Genomic DNA, 732 nt, shown 5'->3' with positions numbered 1-732 from the left:
TTAATTTACTGTTCTTAGCAGAAAAAACTCCGCCTCCAAGCCAAGGGTTGCTGCAGCGCTGTAGGGAGCTCAAGACTTGCACTCCCTGCATGCTGAGGACGAGGATGAGTCTGCCTTTCCCCTTAGCCCACCGCGAGGCGCCCTGGAGCAGTCAGCCCAGGGTAAAGCGCCTCGGAGCGTTCTGGCCGGGGCCTGGAGACGGAGCAGGCCTTCGGTATTGGTCGATCGGAGCAGAGGACGAAGGGAACGGAGCTCTGTAATTGGTCGGTGCCCCATCCGGAGGAGGCGGGGCCGCTATATCAGTGGGAGTCACTAACTGGGGGCAAGCAGTGAAGCTGCTGGAGTGCGGCGGAACGGGGCTGGGGAGAGATTGAGAGAGGGAAGGCGGGTGGGGAGGGATCTGTTGGAGTTCTTGCCTCTTGCATCTCAGCTTTAGCCCAGCCTGAAGACAGGATCCGAGCCACAGTGTGGGAGGCAGCGGCGGCACCACACAGCCCAAAGAGGAGGTCGAGGTGGCCCCCCAACATGCTGTGCTATGTAACGAGGCCGGACGCCGTGCTGATGGAGGTGGAGGTGGAGGCGAAAGCTAACGGCGAAGACTGCCTCAACCAGGTGAGAGAGGAGCTGGAAGGGGGACAGACGGCCCGGCGTCCGGGCGGCCCCCCTTCGTGCTCCCGCTGGCGGGCCTCGCGGCGGTCACTGCGGCCCCAGGGAGGAGGGCGGCCAAGCGGG

General features: G+C 63.9%; 1 protein-coding gene across 1 annotated transcript in view; it reads left to right on the top strand.

Moving 5' to 3' along the window:
* The first annotated feature begins 422 nt into the window (after positions 1–422).
* Positions 423–732, top strand: part of LOC123240201 (myosin regulatory light chain interacting protein) — a 29,884-nt gene continuing 29,574 nt past the window's right edge. Inside the window, exon 1 of the mRNA XM_044667619.1 lies at positions 423–612. Coding sequence (XP_044523554.1) covers positions 526–612 — 87 coding nt within the window. The 5' untranslated portion in view covers positions 423–525. The remainder of the gene's footprint in view (positions 613–732) is intronic.

This window comes from Gracilinanus agilis, chromosome 1 (genome assembly GCF_016433145.1).
Source record: "Gracilinanus agilis isolate LMUSP501 chromosome 1, AgileGrace, whole genome shotgun sequence".
Taxonomy (NCBI): Eukaryota; Metazoa; Chordata; class Mammalia; order Didelphimorphia; family Didelphidae; genus Gracilinanus; species Gracilinanus agilis.
The sequence above is the reverse complement of the archived record's forward strand: the minus strand, read 5'-3'. Positions and strand labels throughout refer to the sequence as shown.